The sequence below is a fragment of the Astatotilapia calliptera genome, chromosome 7 (assembly GCF_900246225.1).
Source record: "Astatotilapia calliptera chromosome 7, fAstCal1.2, whole genome shotgun sequence".
NCBI lineage: Eukaryota > Metazoa > Chordata > Actinopteri > Cichliformes > Cichlidae > Astatotilapia > Astatotilapia calliptera.
Genome location: NC_039308.1, coordinates 38692161 through 38713449, shown reverse-complemented (window position 1 = coordinate 38713449; position 21289 = coordinate 38692161). Strand labels below are relative to the sequence as shown.

At 40.3% G+C, this 21289-nt stretch overlaps 1 protein-coding gene and 1 long non-coding RNA gene across 2 annotated transcripts; both read right to left on the bottom strand.

Annotated features, from left to right (window-relative positions):
- Positions 1 to 10242: 10242 nt before the first annotated feature.
- Positions 10243 to 11497, bottom strand: LOC113027397 (uncharacterized). The gene is made up of 3 exons (XR_003273043.1): positions 11029 to 11497; positions 10509 to 10777; positions 10243 to 10273 (listed from the first exon to the last, which is right to left on the bottom strand). It is a non-coding gene; the product is annotated as an uncharacterized LOC113027397 (long non-coding RNA).
- Positions 11498 to 13973: 2476 nt separating this feature from the next.
- LOC113024930 (uncharacterized) lies at positions 13974 to 14848 on the bottom strand. Its single transcript, XM_026172234.1, has 2 exons — positions 14760 to 14848; positions 13974 to 14627 (listed from the first exon to the last, which is right to left on the bottom strand). Exons 1-2 carry the CDS (start codon positions 14832 to 14834, stop codon positions 13974 to 13976), a joined length of 729 nt encoding a protein of 242 aa, XP_026028019.1. The 5' UTR covers positions 14835 to 14848.
- Positions 14849 to 21289: the final 6441 nt, after the last annotated feature.

The window sequence follows — 21289 nt, the reverse complement described above, 5'->3', positions numbered from 1 at the left end:
TCAATGACCTCTACATCCCTGCAAATGATACAGAACCTTTCCATTGACCAATCTTGCAAAGGTTCAGAGTGGAAAAACATCTCGAGTCGGCCCATCTAGAACTTTATCAGTGACCATTAAAATCACAAAAAGATCGACCTCCTCAGTAGCCTGAAGAAACAAAAAAGCTAAAGTAAGACTTCCAGAAAGTCTTAAAGAACCAGAAAGTCCATCAGGACTTAGATAAGAACTTTTTCAACCCCCCTGGGGGATTTCTATTCGCACAAACAGTGCTGTCACACTGGTGGGATCACGAAAATAAAACCAGCAGCAAATAACAGAGTAATACATATGTATGTGGAAGGCCATGATGCCTCTCAGAGTCACTACCAGGATAAAACTCTGAAGTTAGATTAGTTACTCAGACAATAATTCACTGTGAATAAATATTACCTCTGTGCTTTAGGAAAGAGACTGTGTCTTAATTGAATCATTTGCAGCCAATTAGAGGACATTAGTGGGAACACAGGCATAGGCCCAGTGGAGCCATCAGCAGCGCTCCGCCTTCGCTCTGACTGTGGTGTTACAGCGCTGGCAGCTCGCCTGGAGCTATATCCACAAAGCCTGAACATTTGTGTCCGGGCTGCCACATGGTGCATGTTGTCTTATTCACTCATTCCAAGGTGCTGCCTATAGCAGCTTGGCACCTTTTATTCTGAAAGGCTGCCATTTATTGCAGCCTGGGATCGATTAAAGAGACAACAAAGGCGCTGAGATTCAGAATAATAAAAACCAAAATAATGATTTGTGGTTTGATGAAGCTATATGTTGTTGTTTTATAAAGCATGAACCTTTGGATGTTTTCAGGTAATCATTTTTAACTCTATGATTCATAGTAAAAACCATAATTCATCTGTGTGTCCACGTGAGAACAGTGGGACGGATATGATACATAACTTCCAGCAAAATGTATAATCCAATATTCTCCGAGACTCTTTCAGTTTCATTTATCATGAATTCGTTTTTTTGTTGTTCACCTAGTCCATCAGTTTCAACACCCCTGAATGACATTGATGATCAGCAATCCTGAGTGTATCTCTGTGTTTCAGACACACTCTGATACCACAGGGCCAGGAGAAGATGGTGCATCGGCAAAAAGGAAAAAAAAATCAGTTTAACTGAGACACTCAGTGAGGAAAAGCCAGAAAACCTCCCTCCACTCTCAGGCATCAACCATCACTAAGGCCTCTCTGATGGCTCACCACGTCCCAACACACAGCCTCCCCTGTCAGAGATTTTTACCGTCTCCTTCCTCAGCTGACCGCTGGAGCACCAGAAACGTTATTCAAATTTCACTTTTTAACCAAATCTCCACACGTTTTGCATGTCTGACAGGACAGTGTGACATGGTGATGTGACTAACTAAAGTGCAGATCGGAGCTCTATGTTTGATTTTATTTCACCATCAAACTGTCCTGACCTTATCTCAGTACAGACAAACCCAGCGTCAAACACACAGACCGCGTGAAACCAAACAAATCTCAGTCAACACAAAGTTGAGGCTTGTCCACATCAGGCAATTACATGTAACCCTGAAAGACACACACAACCAAAACGCAATGAAGCGCACACACAAACTAAACCCCTCAACACACAAAGAACTTACATAAATGATTCCTACATATAGATTTGCATAAAAAGTCAAAACACTGGAAAGAAAGAGAGAGCCTAGTTTTTTTCTGCCTGATATCATCAAGAATTTATTTTGTCAGACTCCTGCAGGTCAAACATTTTAGTGCTTCATGAACTACAAAACTCCTGCTTCCTAATATCCTGACCTTGTTCTCTCCTCTTCTTCCCGGTGTGCACCTTGGCTCGATCATGTTTTCTTACAACTTGAAGTAATCCCTTATTGTCTCCCTGCATCAAGCTGGACTTACCTCCAAACCAAGCACAGCCAATTCCTTATCAACAATCAATACATCAGTACTGCAATACTCACCTGCCTCCTCCTACCTGTTGCTCTGGAAATAGATTCAAGTAAGAACTGAACCAAAATCCTGTGAGCACAGTTCATCATCACCCTTTGACCTGCTCTCTCTGCTCTGGGAGTTTACTTACAGGAACCCTGCCTGCCACCTCACAGGTGTCTAAAACAGCCAAATTCATCCTTGTGAATTTGACACATTCATGAAAAAAATGTTACAAAACCTTAAACAACCAAAGACAAAACCATTTTCATTTTTATATCTGAAAAAGAATTCGTTAAAACATAATAAATAAAGATGGATAAAGATTTTATTCATTCCAAATTTAGGATTTTCATTTGTTACAGCAGTTTAAATAACAACAACAACAATAATAATAATAACAACAATGTTAAACAGGTTATGTACAGGTGACAAAGGGACAGCAGGTGTGCACGCTATCATCCAGATGCGTAGGTGTAGGAGGGAAAAGGCTCAGAGTGCAAAGGAAGCAAAATGCTGCGCGAACACGACTCATCGGCAGACCTGCTGCCTGTATAATGTAAGAGTGAAGGAGCATGAGTGGGTGGCGTGAAGGTAAAACTGGAGAGAGTGAGGTTCAGCTCCCCGGCAGCGCTACCTCAGCCCTACTGCTCGCTCCAAACACAGATGGCACTGATAGTGGGCGTAAAAAACAAAAATAAAACAGATAATTATCAAGGATTTTACACTTTTTAAAATCTGTATTTCAGTTCGGTTATTGCTTCTCAGGAGCTCCCTTATTCCCTCAAACACTGCTTAACTTTACTAGAACAATATAAAAAGCGGCCTGTCAGGTAACGTGGATGTTCCGTAATCTCACAGTCCAATCCCAGGCCTCTCCTCCGACACGCCTGCTGGTTCTTGCATTGATCTGTGTGTTCAGCTGCCAGTCCCCACTTTTTTCTTTGTTTTTACTTTTTTCTGCTCAAATGTTCCTTTTTTTAGTTTTGATTAACGTTACTTGAACCTTATTATTTAACCTGGTTTTACTTGTCTTCTTTGTTCCTTTTCCCACTATTCTTATTATTGTGATGGGGGGGGGGGGGGGGGGGGGGGCGGCTTTCCCTGCTATCATTACTGTTACCTCAGTTCTCAGTTTCCTACTGTTATCCCTCCTCTTGCTGGCATCTGACCTGTAAATTGTGAAAAGCTACTTTAATCCCTTTAAGCCAGGAATATTATCAAAAATGTGACGTATAAGAAGTAGCTATAGGTTTAACACTAACTGCATCTTGTGTAAATATATAAAACTGTTTTATATAAATGAACTGAACACAGTATGAACTTCAGGTGAAAACAGTTTTTCCTGAAGGAATGAGGGCAGGTTTTTTTCAGTCTGAGCATTTTGCCTCCTGAAAATGTTGGAGAACTGGAGCTTTTACTGCTGTTTGTCCTGTGTGCCGTGATGATGATGATGATGATGATGATGTCTTTCCTCTGACCACAATCTACCCCTCCACACTCAGCCAGGGGACAGAGCCAGGCCGTTTTTAGGTTAGATGCTGTGCTGGAAGCAGGAAACTTGTCACAACAGCGTGATGGGCTTGGGGCCGTGCACAGAGAAAGTGGTAAATGGCCACAACAGCCCCACTTTGCTAAAAACAAATTACTTGGAGCTGCTGGCAGTGAAATGTTTTCTGCTGTTTCTCCACCGCTGTCACGTTTTGATGAGCTGTGACAGCTCCACAACAATACCTGACAGCAGCCAGGTCCACTCACACAGCAGGAACTATTACAGTCTGGATTTGACCCAAAGGACGCCGGCAGTCAGCTTGTTTGGGGGGCAGGAGTCCTATGGTACTGCCATGGAGGACTCTGTTTATTTGATCTGTCGATGTTACAGGAATCTGTTTTCTCCTGAATGTGAAAGACAAAGTTCTAACACATCTTACTGTGTCGCTTATTTACTGTTCACAATGGAACAGAGCACATATTATGTCATGAAATTAGGTCATGTTTAAGTGGACCTATTTTTTCATCCTCAGTTTCATTTTTTTTTTTCCTGGACTGTACTGAAGAAGAAGCAAAGGATCATTTATCAGTGTCCCTTTTTTCATTCATTTATTCATTAATATGCTGATGACACCTATTTACCAATCAGCTCTTTCTATTCACAGCACCTGTTCTGCACTATTTATTTTTGGACTCTTCTAGAGTAGCTTTGCATGATTCACACTTTGAAATAATCCTTCTGTATCTTACACTGGGTCTTGGTGAAGCTTTTCATTTCATCCTCTGTCTGAAACAAACTGTTTTAGTCCTGCCACTTTAAGCCAGCTCACTTTTAAACCTTCATTAAGAGTTTTTCACAGATTTTCTGCTCTTGGATCTGTATGATTTCACAGAGAATGTATACAACCGAAATATAGTCATCCCAAACACTGAAACCACACCCACTTCTCGGTGTTTAGAGCAGTCTGTAGCCTGAACTTATTTACAGCTACTGTGACATCATCACATTAAGCTGTGGTCATGTTTAAAATGAACATCCTCCATATATGAAGAAAACAACTTTAATGAGAGAGTTCAGCTCCAGGACATAAGAGACAAAGGTCTTCTACAAAATTCACCTACCTGAGGCAGGCCTCTTAATGGCCTGCCCCCCCCCCCCCCTACCTCTCGGAGCTACTACAACCATATACACCTGCCCGTTCCCTTAGGTCCGCCAATCAGCAGCTCCTTAAGGTACCGAAAACTATGTATAAATCTAAAGGTGATCGTGCTTTTGCTGTAGCTGCTCCAAAGTTGTGGAATGATCTACCCTTGCATGTTAGGCAGGCCTCTTCTCTCTCTGAATTTAAAAGTCTTCTTAAAACATATTTATTCGCTGAAGCCTTTGGCATTGATTAGAGGGGTTGACTCAATTTGTTTTAACATGTTTCAATTTATTTTAGTTTTTTTTAGTTATTTATTTTATTTTATCTTATCTCATTTTAATTTTCTTTACTTATGCTTTTAGCATGTACAGCACTTTGTGAACTCTGGTTTTATGTTAAAGTGCTTTATAAATAAAGGTGGTATGGTATGGTACCTGAGACATTTAGTGATTACCAGAGGCGTAAATGGTTGGGGGACGACTTCCTCCACCAACACTGAGCATTGGCCAGGTGGATTCTGGGAAGGATATTCTGCTGACTGCTGTTCCAGCTCATAATGGAGCTGCTGTCAGCTTCCAGACCCAAGCTTTCATCCTGGCTCCTTTTGGCTGTGCTGAACCAGCTCATGGAAAAATGTGAAGCAGAAAAATTGTTTGTTCATGTACACGAGAGTCAGGTTTCTTTCCCGACTAACTCCTAATGGAAATGAAAGGAAACAGTGGAAGAAAAGTAAAAAGTTAACTCTGTGTGTGTGTGTGTGTGTGTGTGTGTGTGTGTGTGTGTGTGTGTGTGTTTGTTTATGTACATAATAATTAAAAGTCATTGCTTATTTACAATTAAGATATAAAATTTAAAAAGCCAGGCTGGGCTAGAAGTAAAGGGTTTTAAAATTGTTCATCAAATATGAAAATGTAGTTTGTTCCAGAGATTGGGAAGAATTGTAATCCTCGATTTTCTGACCAGGATTTGGGAGATGAAGCATAAAAGTGCATGAGTGCATTTATTGATTTAAAAAATATTATAACATCATATGAAGACGTTTGTATGTCTGTTCCCTAATTCCTCCTACTATTGTTAATTAACCTGGATAAAATTTACTGTATGAACAGCCCATGGTACCATTATTGTCAACATCTTTATAGCTTTTGGGAATTATTTTTATAAAACTTTAATTCTTACAAATTATATATAATTTGCGTGGAAGATAATTTCGAAACAAAGAGTGAGATTATGTCAATGTTGCACATGTATATATATATATAAGTTTGTAAATAGGTTTTGGTGAACAGTTTTATTGCAGTGACACTTGTGACACTGTCTGTATTGATTGATTGATGGATTATACAATAAATATGTAGCTTGCAGAAGAAGAAAATATGTTTTTATAATTGATTTGTTGGGTGTTCGTGAACAGTGATATAATGAAGAATAACAAATGAAAATCATTATTTGTTCAACTGTGGAGCAAAGTGCCTCAGACCAAGATTTATATTGTGCATCTTGTGGTCGTTCGTGCTGTTGCATGGAGATGTTTGTGTTCATTCAGCAGGTTCTCGTGTGTTTGTGAGCCTCCTTCATCCACACTGCATGGACATTCTCCCAATACTCCAGCTGCAGTTGTTAGCTGCTAAGAACTAAGAGCCCCATTTAATGAGGCTGAGGAGCGATCGTGGTAAAGTTTATTTAGGTTTCAGCACTAAAAACCCAACATCAACAGCATTGTGTGCATAAATGAGCTTGAGCGTCAGCTCTGACAGAGTTTTATTACCTCATGACCCGGAGTGCTGGTGATGAATTTTGTTTCATAGTGGTGGTTTTGGTGTTTTGGTGGTGGTGGAGGTGGTTCTGCACGCCTCTGCCTGAAGCAGCAGTTATCCCTGCAGGCTGATGAGCCACACACACAGACCTTGACTGATGTTTGCTCAATTTTTTTCCCCTGAGAAAAACGAGGTGAGCTAAAGTGGTAGATTTTTTGATATGATATTTGTGAGCATGCTGCTGAGTGGAAAAGCATGGCCTCACACACTCACACACATAAATACAGTGTGTATTCCCACCGTGTGCCAATTTTATGAGCACACTGTGCTACAGTGAGCGCTAACAGAACGGTCGCTGCACACCGGCCTCCCGCGGCATCATCACAGCCTCAGGGAGCTAATGCTGTTCCTATTAGCGTGCTGCGTGATGACACAGGAGGACATCAAGGAGTCTGTTCAAGGTCTGCACACGCTCTGAGAGACCATCAGGGAGGCTCTGAGCTTACATCCTCACTCACATACATGGACCATACACTGTGTGCTTCAGTTTCAGCTGCAGGAAAGAAGGAAGAGAAAACGATCATAATGATCATCTACATGAAGTGAAGGCATTTAGAACACATAGAAACATCAAAGAAACAGAAAAACTGACAAATCTGATGTTAGAGTCAAGTTTAAATGTTTAGAGCCTCAAACATCACAGCTGCTTCATCTTCATCAGCTCTTCTGTTTCATTCATCTTCAGCGTGACTGTCAGGCTTTAAAATAGCATTATTATTATTCATATTCTGATTATTTTAGCAAAATTATAATTTAAATTAATTTAAATGACATTTTTTCTGTTTACAGTTACTTTCCCTTCTTGTTTTAGTTATACTTGTATGTTGATCTGAACTTGTAAATGTGTAAATGAGTACAGGTGGATGGAGCTAAAAGGAAAGGAGGACTCGGGTCAGCATCCTCCTCTGAAACTGATGGATGAGCAGGAGACGCAGGAGGACGTCGGCATTCAGGGACATTTGAAGCAGATTATTTCTTCATAGATGATCTATCCTCCATCCATCGATCGTTCTCTCCCCGCGCTCCACAATCTCCTCTACCTGATGGAGTGAAGAGGAGCCACCTGTGGCCTCCTCCTCCTCCCTCCTCCATCCGTTTATGAGTTTGTCTGATGTGCTGCCCTCCTTCTCTTAACCTCATCCGCTTCCATTTCCTCCTCTATTTACTCTCCATCTCCTCTCATACATCCACAGCAATGGTTTTATTAACATCCGTCCTCTTTCTCATTGCTTGCTGTCCTCCCAGCACTCATTTACCTCCGCTTTCATCTCCTCACCCTTTTCATTTTCATCACAACCAACAGTTTCTCACAGGAAACAGCTGACTCTCTCTCTCACACACACACACACACACACACTCAGACACAGACAGACAGATAGACACAGACACACACACAGGCACAGAAGTACACACAGACACACAAACTCACAGATACACCCGCAAGGACACACACACACACGGTGTTTGGAACATGAAGCAGGAGCATAAACATGTTTGCTTCAGTGTGATGTCTGATGCTGTGCTGCCCCCTGCAGGATCACTTCTGTAAGTGCGGGTTTCTTTCACACTTACTCTTTTTTTCATTCTTTTATTATTTATAATTTATATAAATCTGATGTTTCTATAGCAGATAAGAGATAACTGAAACTATAATTGTTACATTTTTGTTGTATTAATAGAATCAGTATGTTTTTTCTTCACTCTGTGCCATATACCAATGTTTACACTTCCCCAAATCTCTCATTTTTATTTTTTTCTGTAGTAGTTTTCCTCCAATGTCATGACACCAAAAGACCAGTTCGTAAAATAAGATGAGCAAATGATCAAATGAAAGGTCAAAATTATGATACAAAACGAAAATTTCAAAATAAAGGATGAAATAATTTGGTGCAAAATTTAGGTTAAAAATAAATTTATGAGATAAAAGTGAGAACTGGAAAATAGCAACTTTGAGAGAAAAGCTAAAATTTCAAAATGGAATTACAAAATTATTGGGTGAAAAGTCTGAAATAATAAAATGATAAGAGATCAAATTTAAGAAATGAAAGTAAGAATTACAGAATCAATTGGCAGAATTGTGGGCAAAAACTCAAAACAAGGTCATTACAGTTTTTTTTTACAAATGCTAGGACACGTTTCTCAATACTTAGGTCACTTTTGCAAAACTCCTCACACGGTGAGCACAACAGAAGTCTATGTGGGCTAAACTGAGGATCAGTTATCATTGTTTTGGCACAAAATGCATTCAATGACTACATCTCTCAAATTTCATGAATTATTGTCTCACTCAGACACAACTGCCAAAAATCTTTGTACGTACAGGACATTTTGCATGTACTTACATACTGTTTTCAAAACTGTTAAACTTATGGTCAAAACAATAACACAATGCAAAACTGAATAAGACAGCAAAATTCAACAGCAATTTTTTATTGAAACATATTTTACAGTTTCACTCGATTGGTTTGGCTTATTTCTTGAAACCGAGATGACATTCTCAAAACCATAAGGTCATTTGGCCAAACAGTCTTACAGTCCTGCCCAACATTATAGCTCACTAGCAAAATCAAATATCTTTCCCCAAACTCTTCATCCATGCTTCAAAAGCAGATTCCTTTCCCATATAAAAGGTCAGTACAGTCAAAATAGCACAGATCCTTCTCAATTGCCTTGGCACATGTGCATTCATTTAGTGCTTTTGTCAAAATAACCTGGATGGTTTAGCACAACACCATGGGTCCCCTGCAAAAGCTCATCTCTCCCAAAAGAGTTTATCCATGTGTCAAAACTAAATATCCTTCTCATATAAATAGTCAATGCCCCCAAAATGCATTATACCTTTGGCATTGTTTAAGCACTGCAAGTCAAAATGCTTAGAAGTTTTGTCACTGAGGCACAGGTCTAGCAACAGAATACCACTATGAATAAAACTAAAGGATTTTACAGTAAAATCAGCCTCCAATAAACCACTCATACTCAAGGAAACTGTAAACATTTTTATTCGTACAAAGAAATGTTAACATTAGAGAACATACTGTGAAAAGAAAACATATACAGGATTCTGTAAATGTGAACAGTTATAAACAAACAAAAAACCAAAACAAACTCTAGCCTACCATACTGTAAATAAATTTTCAGAACTATAGTACAGTAATATTTTCAGTGGTCGCCATTGTCACCCTCTCTTTCCTGGCCACCATCCTCATCCCCCTGGCCATCGACGCGCTGCTCTCTGTCAGGCCATAAATTCTCATCCACATCGCAACGGATATTTTCTCTTGCGATGCAGCGAGGGAAGAAACGGCGTGAATGTCTCACCATCCCCTACATTGATCCGCTGTGATGTCCTCACATGCAGCATCCATTGCATGCAGCAGGGCCCTCTGGTCTTGAGCCTGATGCTCATACACCCTCCACCTCCAAGCTGAAAAAAACTCCTCAATTGGATTTAGGAAAGGAGAGTAAGGTGGAAGAAACTCCATTAGCATCCGGGGATGGGTGGTGAACCAGGTTCTGATGCGTGGGCCGCGGTGGAAGTTCACATTATCCCACACAATGACATAATGTGGTAGCTGAGGTCCTTCTTCACCTCTCTCATTTTCTGGGATCAGATCAGCATAAAGGTGGTCCAAAAAATTGAGGAGCTTTTGTGTATTGTAGGGCCCTAAACTGGGAATGTGTGTGGCCACACCTCTTTCTGATATAGCGGCACACATTGTTATATTTGCTCCTCGCTGGCCTGGGACATCCACAGTGGCTTGGTGGCCAATGATGTTACGGCCACGCCTTCGACCTTTGGCCAGGTTGAAGCCAGCTTCATCAATGAACACCAGGATGTGAGGGTTTCGTTGCCTTCTAATGTCATTATTCTCTACAATAGAATAGAAATAAATCTAATCAGTCAAGTAGAGACAGATACTGCAGGGAGGATCTAAAGTACTGTAAAAACAGGGAGTGGAAAACTGAAGACAATTTCTAGGCAAAATGCTCTAGTCACACAAAGCTGGATTCTGAAGGTAAAAAGGATAACGCAAAACAAAAAAACAGTGGTAACCATGTCTTACTGTAATAGTGTTACAATGATAGACAACCAGTAGTTGACTTACATGCACATACTGGTACTCTGTCACAGTTTCTCTCAAATGGTACCCTTTAAATCTGTTTCATGGTCATCTGATGTTTCTTCAATACCCGGTCTATTGTGGAGATGCTGATAGAGTTTATATTTTGGAACATTACATTGTCTAGCAGGATTGCATTACGAATCTGTCTCAGTGTGATGGCATTATTTGCAATTACCATGTTGCATATTTCTTGTTCTTGTTGTTCATTTAGAAGTTTTCTTCTGCCACCCACTTGAGGCTGTCGTCCAAACCTAGACATACAAGTCAAAGGTCAACACTGTAAATTTGTTACAAAATGAGTTACCAATGTAATTGTACTGCTGTTTTATGGTACTAAAAGTGTGATGCACTGCTCAGTGACTGGAATACTATTCACAGTATTTTCTCCATTTTTTTTTCTTTGTCATTTTTATAGTATCATATAACATCACATGAAGATATTACAGTACTCTAGGCCTACACACACACCAACACTGAATAGTTCAATAGCATAGTTCTGTACCTGTTTGCCCTGCGAAAGGTTTGGATGATGGAGGAGACTGTAGACCGAGGCACATTAGGCTGCACTCGGCGACCTGCCTCTGCCATTGTGAGGCGATGGTTTATAACGTGGTCAATAAGGGTGGCCCGGATTTCATCTGGGACATCATGGTGCCTCCGTGCTCCTCGGCCTCTTCCCCCTATTCCTCCACGCATTCTCACTCCTCCTCTTCCTCGAGCAGGAAGTTGCTGTTGTACTTGGCGAGGTGCTTCCATGTTCACACTGCAAATGAAACTGGCCCTGGGCCAAGCTCTGTCTATATACTTTTGGCAGCAGTCATAATCACAACACCTGTCAGGTATCTAAACAACCTGTTTGATTGGTCATCTGAGATGTGGGAAACTGCTCCTTCGTTAGTTCTAATTTCACCTGATTGATTGTCAAGTACTGTCATAACTTTATCAAATGTTCCAAGATATTCTTTCATGGTATTATATCTTTGACTACTTTTGACAGTTGAACAGACAATTGTGCATATGATGACTTACACAATGAAACCATGCTGATATGTTTTGGAGTGAGAAACCATTTCACTGAAAAATCAACTAATCAGTTTAGATCGCCAAGATCTATTTATTTGGAAAATGTGCTAAATGTGGGCTCATTGTGCTAACTGTAGCTACTTGTACATAATCATTTGAAAAGAAGCACAGAGTCACTTGAGACATGTACTAAAGCATTTGCAATTTGATAAAACCAATGAGAAATGACATTCTGTTGTGAACAATTGCAAGGTGGTTTGGAGATTTGTCCATGTTATTTTGAGAACTTCATCTCGGTTTCAAGAAATGAGCCAAACCAATCGAAAAAAACTGTAAATCCAAAAATGCAGTTTAACCAGCCACAGCTGATTCTCATTGTAGATGAACATCTACACATGTGTTACTCCTTCAATTTCATTAGAAAAGGAGACAACTGCTGAATAGGTTTGTTTTGTGATGTAAACATGGACCCAGCCAGAAATGGAGAAGTGGCTGAAAGAGGAAGAAGGGGCGAGGAATACGTATGCGTGGTGGAAGAAGAATAAGAGGAAGATCAAGAGCTGTAGTCTCAGATGAGATCAGAGCTACTGTAATTGATCATGTAGTAAATCATGGTCACTCAATGAGAGACGCTGGTCAGAGAGTGCAGCCAAATCTGCAGCGCTCTACAGTGACATCTATTGTTAGTTTTCCAGCAAACCAACAGGTAACTTGTATTCTGCAAGGGCATTTGCACATTTCAAAAGTAAATAAGCTTTTGTGTAATTGTTGTTGCATTTCTGCTTAGGACTCAACGGTTACCTCACACAGGAAGGAGAGGACGGATGTTCACTGATGTGCAGGAAACTGCCATTGTTGATATGGTCATCAGAAACAATGGGATAAAACTCACTGAAATTAGACAGAGTCTTGGCAGACAACGTCACTTTCGCAAATATTCACAGTGTAAGCATAACAACAATTTCTAGAGTCCTGAAAAAACATCAGGTCAGGATGAAACAGTTGTACACTGTGCCTTTTGAGAGGAACTCTGAACATGTCAAGCAACTCACTGTGAACTGCAGGAATGTCTTAAAGAAAAAGACCTGGATGGCCGCTAACTTTCTGCTTCTTAATTCAGATAAAACTGAGGTTATTGTACTCGGCCCTGAAAATCTTAGAAATATGGCATCTAACCAGATTCTTACTTTGGATGGCATTACCTTGGCCTCCAGTAACGCTGTGAGGAACCTTGGAGTCATTTTTGACCAGGATATGTCCTTCAACGCACATATTAAACAAATATGTAAGACTGCTTTCTTCCATTTGCGCAACATCTCTAAAATTAGAAATATCCTGTCTCAGAGTGACGCTGAAAAACTAGTTCATGCATTTATTACTTCCAGGCTGGACTACTGTAATTCATTATTATCAGGATGTCCTAAAAACTCGCTGAAAAGCCTTCAGTTACAGTTTTTTTACAGACGCTAGGACACATTTCTCAATACTTAGGTCACGTTTGCAAAACTCCTCACACAGTGAGCACAACAGAAGTCTATGTGGGCTAAACTGAGGACCAGTTATCATTGTTTTGGCACAAAATGCATTCAATGACTACATCTCTCAAATTTCATGAATTATCTTCTCACTCAGACACAACAACTGCCAAAAATCTTTGTAAGTACAGGACATTTTGCATGTGCTTACATACTGTTTTCAAAACTGTTAAACTTATGGCCAAAACAATAACACAATGCAAAACTTACAGTTTTTTACAGTCGCTAACAAGCGCCTACCCATACTTCAGATACTTTTTCTAAACTCTTAACACAGACCCACACCTACAAAACACAATTGGCCAAATGGATAATATCCTTCCCAAAAATACACTTTGTTAAATATATACTAACTCCTCATTTCAAAATTAGAACACATCTTTCTCTGCACACACTAACTGTACAAAAACACTATAAATCTGACTCAAAATGAAATTAGTCTGTCAAAGAATAACACTTGTTTTCACTTCACAAGGTACATGCAGTCAATCAAAGTACACCAGGTTTCAAAATACTGGCTATTATTGACATTACAAAAACTGCATAGACTTTTATGTTTCAGTTTCACAGGTATTTGCATGCGAAACATGCAATCCACCATATTGACACCAGAAATGTCTTGGTTGGTAACTGTATGTCCACATGTACAGTAATGTTCACATTCAAAAGCATTCCAGTAAAAAGCAAACAAGTGTTTGTTTCTTTACTGTTTACCACAGGAGGTACAGTAGAAACACGGTATGATAGGACAGAGAAAGTTTTACAGTATTGCTTACAGTGAACAAAATATCCATGAAACACACAAGAGCATTCTGAACAAAAAAACAACAGCAAAAAGCCAAGATAAAAAGGGGGGGAGGGGGGCTAAAAAAAGGCAAAAAAGTTGCATCTAATCTCTGCGATCTTCAGGGTTAGGCCACATGTTTTCATCAACATCACATCTGATGTCAGCCAAGTCGATGCACCTGGGATAAAACCGCCTGGTATGTCGGATCCACCCTTGGCAATCGTCAACTGTGATGTCCCTGGAGCCAGCATCCATGGGTTCAAGGAGGGACATCTGGTCATGTGGCTGATGGTCATAAACCTTCCACCGCCATGCAGAAAAGAACTCCTCTATGGGGTTGAGGAAAGGTGAATAGGGTGGAAGGAAGAGACTCACCAGTCTTGGGTGGACTTCAAACCATGTTGTTATTGCTTGCGAGTGATGGAAAGCCACATTGTCCCAGGTAATTACAAAGGTCCTCATGTTTTCACCCTCCTGACCCTGCTCTGGAACCAGGCGCTGGTGGAGATCATTGAGAAAGGCAAGCAAGCGCTCTGTATTATAGGGTCCAACCTGACATTTGTGAAGGAGTAATCCTGCATTTGCAATTGCTGCACACATGGTAATGTTTGCCCCTCTCTGTCCTGGCACATCAACTGTGGCCCTTTTTCCAATTACATTTCGTCCACGTCGACGCCTTTTGGCCAGATTGAATCCTGCCTCATCGATGTATATGAATTCATGAGGGGCCTGGTTGGCCTCCAATTCCATAACTCTCTGAAACAAAGTTTATGTAAGTCATGTTAGTACTGTATACCATACTGTACTGTAACCTAGTATTGTGTAGGTTACCTACTTGCAAAGTGCAAAGCTTATAGAACTGGACATTGGATTGAATATACACTATACCTGGACATATTGTCGTCGTAGCTCCTTGACCCTCTCACTGTTCCTCTCAAAGGGAACAGTGTAGAGCTGCTTCATCCGCACTCTATGTTTGGACAATGTCCGCGAAATGGTTGTGAGACTGATTCTATCGATATTGTCGAATATCTCATGGTCCGCCACAATTCTGGTTTGTATTTCACGCAGTTTTATTGCATTATTTGCAGTAACCATTTCCACAATGGCAAGCTCCTGATCATTACTGAGGAGCTTTCCTCTTCCCCCAGAGGGTGGAAGACGTTGCATTCTTTAGAAAGACAGACAATTCAACATATGCATTACTGTATGACCATATTGACATGTCAAGTGAGAATAGGAACAATCCATGTAAAATGCAATACTTACCTGTTGGTTTGTTGAAAGGTGCGTATAATGGAGGCAACCGTTGACCGCCTCAAATTGGGCTGCACTCTTTCACCAGCCTCTCTTAGTGAAAGACCATGGTTGATTACATGGTCAATGATAGTGGCACGGATTTCATCACTGACTACTGTTCTTGCAGCCCTTGGAATGCCACCACCACGCATTCTTACACCTCTACCTTGCCCTCTCCTTGGGCCTGCTCTTCTCCCTGGGCCCCTTGCTCTTACTCCTCCTCGACCAGACATTACAGTGTTTGTCTTTTTTTTGTTTCCAAAAACATCACTCCTCAAGGTCTTGCCTTATGAACCCCACTGAGTCTAAGCCAGGATGGAAGAAGCTGTGGTTGGCCCAATTTACCCAACATAAATCAGCTGTGTGTCAATTATTCAATTGTTTGTTTGTTTACAGCTGAGATATATTTTTGATATTGATATTGTTTTTGTACTGATATCATTGCAGAGGCAGAGGTTTTTATACTGTATCTACGGTTTGGAATATTGTTTTTGCTATTGTGGGATGTTGTGTGTTAACATTCGTAGATACTACAAGAACAGTCCATAGTTTTGTTGGGAGGTATAACTTGTCTGTTAAGAAAATGTAAGCATTGTGGAAATGTGTTCACTGACTGCATATTGGGTGAACACGACATGAAATGTGTGAATGGTATGGCCACAACAGACCGATCCTGTGCTAATTGTGTTTAGAGTTTTGCAAATGTGACAACTGTTTGGACAAACGCTTGTTAGCGACTGTAAAAAACTGTAAAAAGACAGCAAAATGCAACAGCAATATTTTATTGAAACATATTTTAAATCTAAAAATGCAGTTTAACCAGCCACAGCTGATTCTCTTTGTAGATGAACATCTACACAGATGTTACTCCTTCAATCTTTCAACTCCTTCAATTCTGGCAGCCAGAAGATTCTTTCCTAGGTGTTTTGCCCTAGATGACATAAGATGTGATGTGGATGAGAACCTGTGGCCAAATGGAGAAGACCGAGTAGATTAGCATTACTATTGTATGTGTATCAGTGGATGGTGTGTATACAAATTCTTGTATTTTGGGATTACTTAGTGCAAAAAAATAAAAATACATAAACAAATATTAACAAATTCTGCATGATGTCTGATTCATTCCAGTAACATATATTGAAATTATAAACAGAGATGTGTCCTTGTTTTACACAAGAAAACACTGTGTAATGCTACATGTTGTTAGTGTTTTTTAGGTCATTGTTTTGTGGGTGACAAAGTGTGTTTGTCGGCTGTCAACCTTTGCTAGTGTTCTGGAAGAATGAGTTTATTTGAGACCTGAATGAAGTGTTTTGGTAGTTGTAGTGCATTTTGAATGTGGAATGAACTGCTTTGCCAAGCTGAAGGTCAGTTAGGAGAATTGTGTGAAGAGTTTTGCAAAAGTGACCTAAGTATTGTGAAATGTGTCCTAGCGGCTGTAAAAAAACTGTAATCCAAAATTCTGCAGCAAGAGTCCTGACAGGGACTAGAAAGAGAGAGCATATTTCTCCTGTTGTGGCTTCCCTTCATTGGCTTCCTGTTAAATCCAGAATTGAATTCAAAATCCTGCTCCTCACATACAAGGTCTTAAATAATCAGGGCCCATCTTATCTTACAGTTTTTTACAGCCGCTAGGACACATTTCACAATACTTAGGTCACTTTTGAAAAACTCTTCACACAATCCTCCTAACTGACCGTCAGCTTGGCAAAGCAGTTCATTTCACATTCAAAATGCACTACAACTACCAAAACACTTTATTCAGGTCTCAAATAAACTCATTCTTCCAGAACACTAGCAAAGGTTGACAGCGGACAAACACACTTTATCACCCACAAAACAATGACCTAAAAAACACTAACAACATGTAGCATTACACAGTGTTTTCTTGTGTAAACCAAGGACACATCTCTGTTTATAATTTCAATATATGTTACTGGAATGAATCAGACATCATGCAGAATTTGTTAATATTTGTTTATGTATTTTTATTGTTTTTGCACTAAGTAATCCCAAAATACAAGAATTTGTATACACACCATCCACTGATACACATACAATAGTAATGCTAATCTACTCGGTCTTCTCCATTTGGCCACAGGTTCTCATTCACATCACATCTTATGCCATCTAGGGCAAAACACCTAGGAAATAATCTTCTGGCTGCCAGAATTGAAGGAGTTGAAAAATTGAAGGAGTAACACCTGTGTAGATGTTCATCTACAAAGAGAATCAGCTGTGGCTGGTTAAACTGCATTTTTAGATTTAAAATATGTTTCAATAAAATATTGCTGTTGAATTTTGCTGTCTTTTCAAGTTTTGCATTGTGTTATTGTTTTGGCCATAAGTTTAACAGTTTTGAAAACAGTATGTAAGCACATGCAAAATGTCCTGTACTTACAAAGATTTTTGGCAGTTGTTGTGTCTGAGTGAGAAGATAATTCATGAAATTTGAGAGATGTAGTCATTGAATGCATTTTGTGCCAAAACAATGACAACTGATCCTCAGTTTAGCCCACATAGACTTCTGTTGTGCTCACTGTGTGAGGAGTTTTGCAAAAGTGACCTAAGTATTGAGAAATGTGTCCTAGCGTCTGTAAATGTAACGGAGCGGAAAGGCTGATTTTATTTCCACAGTATCGTTTTTTAAAGGAAGGAAACCTTCCTCCAAACGGACAGAGCAGTGGAGCCGCCAAGGGAAAGCACACGATTAAAAATCTGTAGAATTAAAATATAATTTATTATATTTAAATAGTTAAAAATGTAAGATAAATTAAAACAACCTTGGCCAAGGGAAGACACAATAAAAATCAATAACACACAACATTAAAAGTCCAGTGGGATCCACCACAGCATAAAAGTCCCAGGGAGTTAAGAAATCCAGCGAAGTAAAAGGGAAACCCAGCGGAGTCCTCTCCTTCCTTTCCGCATTAGCGTCTTGATATGCTAGAGAAAGGGAGGAGCGGCAGTCACTATTCTTCCGGCAGTTTTTATTCAATAAAAGGGGATAAGTCGAAGACTTACCCCGGGTGGGCAGAGCTCTCAACTCCGCCCGCCGCTTCTTTAAAACTGCAAGGCCACACAGCCGTCCCGTGCCTTCCGCTGGTGCTGTCTCCGCTCTCCCCGCTGGTACTGTCACTCTCTGCACTGGTGCCCTGCGCGCTGGTCCTCCATTAGCCAACTCTAGCCACCTTATATGTCACTCTGTAAATTATCTTAAAGCCTCACGTCAGGCCTCTCAGGCCCCATCTCTTAAGCCTCCGTGTCACTCCAGGCTCTCGTCGGTTCCCGTGACACTCATGGCTGCCTTCATGCTTCAGTCCTCTCTTGCCTCTCGGTCGAACCCCTTCCTTTGGTCTGCCAGGCCCTCTTATTGGCCTCTCTGGGATCTCTCGCAGGTGTGATCAGTTTACTATCAGGTCGGGGCGGAGTCTTTCCAGGACAATTTGACAGTATAACGAAGACATGCAACAACATAACCACTGCACAAAACATGACCAATACATGCAATATAAAAACTAAGTAAATACACTTCATATTAAAATATTAAAAAGGTAAAACAACAAAACATGCAAAACTTAAATAACTTGTCCCTTTCCACCCCGTGACATCAAAAACTGTAATGACCTTGTAGTACCATATCACCCTATTAGAGCACTTCGCTCTTGCACTGCAGGCCTACTTGTTGTTCCTAGAGTATTTAAAAGTAGAATGGGAGGGAGAGCCTTCAGTTTTCAGGCCCCTCTTCTGTGGAACCAGCTTCAAGTTTGGATTCAGGAGACAGACACTATCTCTACTTTCAAGATTAGGCTTAAAACTTTCCTTTTTGCTAAAGCATATAGTTTGGGCTGGACCAGGTGACCCTGAATCCTCCATTAGTTATGCTGCAATAGACGTAGGCTGCCGGGGGATTCCCACGATGCATTGAGTTTTTCCTTTCCAGTCACCTTTCTCACTCACTACGTGTTAATAGACCTCTCTGCATTGAATCATATCTGTTATTAACCTCTGGCTCTCTTCCACAGCATGTCTTTTATCCTGTCTTCCTTCTCTCACCCCAACTGGTCGCAGCAGATGGCCGCCCCTCCCTGAGCCTGGTTCTGCCGGAGGTTTCTTCCTGTTAAAAGGGAGTTTTTCCTTCCCACTGTTGCCAAAGTGCTTGCTCATAGGGGGTCATATGATTGTTGGGTTTTTCTCTGTATCTATGAAGTGCCTTGAGGCGACTTGTGTTGTGATTTGGCGCTATATAAATAAAATTGAATTGAATTGAACTCAGGAACCAGTATGTCCAGGTAAGATCACAATAAAATACAGATCTGTTTTTGAACAAAACCAAACAAACACAAAGACAATTTTTACAAATTTACTATTGTAACAGCTTATGTCGCCTTGTGGATTTATGTTAGAGAGTCATGGAGATTGAAGGCAGGCAAACACACCACATTTTCATCTTTGTCGATGAGGCAGGTTTCAACTTGGCCAAAGCACGGCGACGAGGGAGGAATGTGATTGGGAAGAGGGCCACAGTGAATGTCCCGGGCCAGAGGGATGCCAACATCACAATGTGCGCAGCAATATCCACTGATGGACTGCTGTTACAGACCACTAATTGGGCCATACAACACTGAACGGCTCCTTGCGTTCCTGCATGATCTCTATGGAAGGGTTGTGCTAGGTGAGGAAAGGGATGCGGAGAGAAGGAATCAGCCAACATTTATAATTGTATGGGACAATGTGGCATTTCATCACTCCCATGCAGTCACCGAGTGGTTTGCAGCCCATCCCAGAATGGAGTCTCTTTTCCTCCCACCTTACTCTCCATTCCTCAACCCCACAGAGGAATTATTTTCCTCATGGCGGTGGAAGGTTTACGACCATCATCCACATGATCAAATGTCCCTCCTGGATGCAATGAATGCTGGATGCCTGGAGATATCAGCAGAAGATTGCCAGGGATGGATCAGGCATGCCAGGAGATTCTTTCCTAGGTGTGTTGCCCTAGATGACATAAGATGTGATGTGGATGAGAACCTGTGGCCAAATGGAGAAGACCGAGTAGATTAGCATTACTATTGTATGTGTATCAGTGGATGGTGTGTATACAAATTCTTGTATTTTGGGATTACTTAGTGCAAAAAAAATAAAAATACATAAACAAATATTAACGAATTCTGCATGATGTCTGATTCATTCCAGTAACATATATTGAAATTATAAACAGAGATGAGTCCTTGTTTTACACAAGAAAACACTGTGTAATGCTACATGTTGTTAGTGTTTTTTAGATCATTGTTTTGTGGGTGATAAAGTGTGTTTGTCGGCTGTCAACCTTTGCTAGTGTTCTGGAAGAATGAGTTTATTTGAGACCTGAATGAAGTGTTTTGGTAGTTGTAGTGCATTTTGAATGTGGAATGAACTGCTTTGCCAAGCTGAAGGTCAGTTAGGAGAATTGTGTGAAGAGTTTTGCAAAAGTGACCTAAGTATTGTGAAATGTGTCCTAGCCAGTGTTGGTCAAGTTACTTGAAAAAAGTAATCAGTAATTAATTACTGATTACTCCCCCCAAAAAGTAATCCCGTTACTTTACTGATTACTTATTTTCAAAAGTAATTAATTACTTAGTTACTTAGTTACTTAGTTACTTTTTAAAAACACGATTTACAACCTGAAGAGGTGATAAAGTGATAGATCTTTCAGCCCAATTCTACTTTTTCTACGTAATCCATCATACAAAATGTAATCAAATGGAAAAGTCTCTTTTTTTAACTTGTTTTATCAGTTTTAATCTTTTAACTTTATGCATCAAGCAAAACATTTAATTATATGCAACATTCTCTGACTTGAATAAATTAGTTTAACATTTAAACCTATTTTCTACACATTCCAGCACATAAAATAAAATATTTTTCGTGTTTTCACTCACTCTTTCAAACAGATGCAAGTAAAACACAGCAGAAAATAAATAAAGTCAAAGACTCAGCGGTCCTTTTGCTCTATTTTCACCTGTAAAGCAGGAGCAGGGTAGGCGGAGGGTTACCCTGGTGTAGGTGTGCTGCGGTCAGTTGATGAATCTGCGCGAGTGTCTCTGTGAGTTTCCCATCACGTCGTAGCTACTCGGTGC